Raw genomic sequence first — 4,055 nt, forward strand, 5'->3', positions numbered from 1 at the left:
CACTCCCCTTCTGACATGGATTTTCACATGGATCTGCTTCATAAGTTGGGAAGAAGAAGCAGCCATCAAATATATAAAATAATTTATGTAATGTTTCTACTTTCTCTACTACTTTGTAACATTATTTTATACTTATAGTAAAGCAGGAGTGTAATATGGAATATAATGGAAAATGTAGATAATAAAAGAACATAAAAAAACATTTTCTATTCCCTTCTCCTCATCATCCTGCTCCAAGGAAATAAGTTTGTCTTTAGTTTGGGATTTCCTAGAATGAATATAATGGACTGAAGAGTAGAATATAGCATTAAGAATAGCCAGCAAATTAAGTCCAACTCTATGTTCACACGTAGCTTTGATATTAATAAACTCACTGACACCAAGAAAAGAATCAAGTCTAGAATCAGTCGCGTGACCATTGCTTTCACTGCTCCACCATGTGCCTTTAGCTGAGGCCTCCTGAAGTTATTCTCGCCATTCTTCATCTTCATGATGTGACTCAGGAGGGAACGGATGCTGAGCACAATCGATGTGAAAGTTATAAGAAAGGGGAAGAAGCAACCAAACATTAAGTTAAAGATTATATGTGGATAATCAATTTCAAGCATATGACCAGTCATATTGGGATAAAAGGCTATCTGTAGAGTCCAAAAAAGTGGTATATTAATTACAAGGGAGCCTATGAGGGATCCTATGAGTAGCAGAGGAACACAAGGAGAGAACCAAAGCTTCAGCTGGATGAAGAACTGGTTGGGAAGGTTGACCAGTTTCAGGCAGTAGTAGATGGAGAGCCAGGTGGCATGCCAGAAACTCATTTCTATCAGGAAATACAGAATTGTCAAGTCCAAGATGTAGACTTCTTGTACAAACCTGACATAACTAAAAAATAGATACAGGAAACCATCAAGAGTGATGGAGCACTGGAGGAGGAGATGAGTTACCGTTGTGGAGAAGAGAATGTAACCAGCAGGTTGATGCTTCTGGCTCCAGGTTCTGCAGTATTCGATGATTATTGATGAGTTCATCGAGAGCCCAGATATCAGGGTCATGACTAAAATGATTGTCTTGATGATCTTTACCGACAGCAGCATGGTAGCATGAAGGATGGTTTCAGGAGGATGATGGATGAAGGAGTGGCGGGCGCCAGCAGAAAAAAATCAACATAACACATAATTGATGCAAATCTGTACAATATCTTGTTTCTGTTTGTATTTTGTGTTTGCTCTTTCTTCAAAGCAGCAAAAATATGTCCATAAGAAATGACTGAAACAATGACATGTATCTTTGATACCAACAATGACTGATATACATGCTGTGTTTACCCAACATTGTACTGTTTCTACTAAACTTTAATTTTCATGTTAATGTGCAGCTCAAGTTGGTAAAGTATGATTGGTCTAAGGAAAGATAAAAACAGACGGGTGCTTCATAGAGGTAGTAAATGAGTGGTAAAGTGAGGGAAAGTCACTCCATTATGAAGTACTCACCTTGTCAGGTTGTGCAAGGATACCCTCAACACTATGGAGAACTTGAATAAACAGGGTATGCTTCTCCTCGGGAAGCCAGCCGAAGAGGGATTCCACTGGTGTATCATTGAGTAGTGTTGAGCGAATTTGTTCAAAAGTTTCAAATTCGGCCCAAATATGGCACATTCGGATTCGTGATCGCAAAAGCGAGCAAATTTTCTTAAAATCGGAAAAGTTTGACGAATTAGCGCGTGACCGTGAATACAGGGCAACCACAGTGTTTTGAACAGTTTGGTTACCATAGTGCAAGTGTATGATGAGCGGTGACATGTGCCAGGAGATTGTGGGGGGGTGTGGAGAGCTTACAAAAAGTCAGATCAGCGGCGCACTGTTTTTTGTTTTTTTCCTGTGGGCGGTAACTTTAACTGAGGAAAGTGCAGCCAGCCAATCATAGCGCAGGAAACATCTACACTGTCCAGGCATAAGGGCTTCTGCAATTGGCTGCAGAAATCACATGTCCTCTCAATATGAAAGGCGGCCATGTTCCCTCAGAGCCATTATATCCATGTCACTGCTGGAGACAGACGCAGCTCAGTGTTCTCCTGTGTAATGAGAGATATTAGCTAGATAGATGGACGCTTGTGTGGTAGTCAGATAGTGTAGATAAGTCCTGGCCTGTGTGCCTCATCAACCGCTGGTGCAGCACATTTTTGGTGTTCTTGTGCAAGTACTGAGATTCTGACAGAAACAGATGCCATACAATAGTGCTGTGCACCGCTGGTATAGAGCTCCATGTCTCAGTATTCCTTCAATCTTGTTTTGCACCTGCTAATGTGATCAAGTAAGCGCAGTGCACCTTTTCATTTACTGGGGTTGAAATTGTGCTCTGCGCAGTCTGCAGAGCTTCTTATTGCAGAGCACAAAATCTGTTTTTTTTCTGTTGCTATTGTGATATTCAAAGCTGTGTGCACTAAAGGTTTTTTTAGTGTCAGATACTATTTTAGTGGAGTTGAACTTCCGGTGGTTTCAGAGTAGAAAAATACATTTTTTCTCTTGCTACGCCCAGTCCAAAAAATATTTTTTCCTGTGCCAAAAGTCATGCAGTGCTATAAGCCAGCTACTACGTCAGTGGTGGTAAAAGTCAGCTTGTACACATAGTCAAACCTATATATATTTTTGGCTGGCAGGCAGAGTCCACCAAAGGTTTTTTACTATGGCAAAGTCTGCTAAAAGGCAGATCCTATTTTAGTGGCGTTGAACTAAAAAAAAAAAAAACTTCTCCTGCTACGCCCAGTCCAAAAAATGTTTTTTCCTGTGCCAAAAGTCATGCAGTGCTATAAGCCAGCTACTACGTCAGTGGTGGTAAAAGTCAGCTTGTACACATAGTCAAACCTATATATATTTTTGGCTGGCAGGCAGAGTCCACCAAAGGTTTTTTACTATGGCAAAGTCTGCTAAAAGGCAGATCCTATTTTAGTGGCGTTGAACTAAAAAAAAAAAAAATTCTCCTGCTACGCCCAGTCCAAAAAATGTTTTTTCCTGTGCCAAAAGTCATACAGTGCTATAAGCCAGCTACTACATCAGTGGCGGTCAAATTCAGCTTTTATGCACAGTCAAACCTATATATATTTTTGGCTGGCAGGCAGAGTCCACCAAAGGTTTTTTACTGTGGCAAAGTCTGCTAAAAGGCAGATCCTATTTTAGTGGCGTTGAACTAAAAAAAAAAAAACTTCTCCTGCTACGCCCAGTCCAAAAAATGTTTTTTCCTGTGCCAAAAGTCATACAGTGCTATAAGCCAGCTACTACGTCAGTGGCGGTCATAGTCAGCTGGACGCAGAGCTTATGCAGAGGAACCCAAAAATATTTTTTGCTCCGAGTAAAGTGATACAACCGGCTAGATCTGAGTGTGAAATATATTGGAGCATATATTCTACGTCATACTGACCTCATCCACATTCCAAAAAAACATGTCTTCTGTTCCTAAAGTAATACAGCAGGGGACATCTCAGTTTGAAATTATTTGGAGAATATCTCATAGGTTTTATGGGCCTCATGCACACTAACAAATTTATTTTGTCTGAAATTCAGGTGTGTGCTGAGCTATTGCACAGGAAAAAAACGTATTTTTCTTTAGTTAATTGCATGCTCCTACCACTGTATCTGACCAACATGAGTGGGAAAAAGCGAGGGCGTGGTGGATGGAGGAATAGACTTGGTGTTCAAGGTGTACGTGGGGTATGTGGTAATGTAAGTGAAAGCACTAGTGAATCAACACAAACAGGTCCTATCCAAAGACAACTGACAACTTATGTTAGTGGACGGCCTACTCCATTCCATTCCTTTGGCAGCCGCACAGCGAAACACCTCGTTGATATGGCCCAGAAAGAGCAGGTGCTCCAGTGGATGGCAAGCTCTGCTTCCAGTGGCCTCTCCTCTTCTTCCTCCACCTCAACATCACACACAGTACAGTCCACAGAGGTGGCACCCCAATTACCAAGGCTTCTCCCCGCGTCACAACTGGCCAACTGCCAAACTGACTAGTGAACCACAAATGGGTGAGTCTGTAGAACTCTTCACCCTTTCTACACC

The 4,055-nt window shown here is 41.4% G+C and overlaps 1 protein-coding gene across 1 annotated transcript; it reads right to left on the reverse strand.

The window, feature by feature from the left end:
• Positions 1-253: 253 nt before the first annotated feature.
• On the reverse strand, positions 254-1,091 carry LOC141161447 (taste receptor type 2 member 41-like). The gene is made up of 2 exons (XM_073646256.1): positions 375-1,091; positions 254-268 (listed from the first exon to the last, which is right to left on the reverse strand). Exons 1-2 carry the CDS (start codon positions 1,089-1,091, stop codon positions 254-256), a joined length of 732 nt encoding a protein of 243 aa, XP_073502357.1.
• Between the last annotated feature and the right edge of the window lie 2,964 nt (positions 1,092-4,055).

This window comes from Phyllobates terribilis, unplaced genomic scaffold (genome assembly GCF_046119375.1).
Source record: "Phyllobates terribilis strain yellow unplaced genomic scaffold, ASM4611937v1 Scaffold_9__5_contigs__length_417890890, whole genome shotgun sequence".
Lineage (NCBI taxonomy): Eukaryota > Metazoa > Chordata > Amphibia > Anura > Dendrobatidae > Phyllobates > Phyllobates terribilis.

Excerpts from the sequence above, each read along its gene's own strand:
- LOC141161447 (XM_073646256.1), bottom strand. The coding sequence starts at position 1,091 with ATGCTGCTGTCGGTAAAGATCATCAAGACAATCATTTTAGTCATGACC.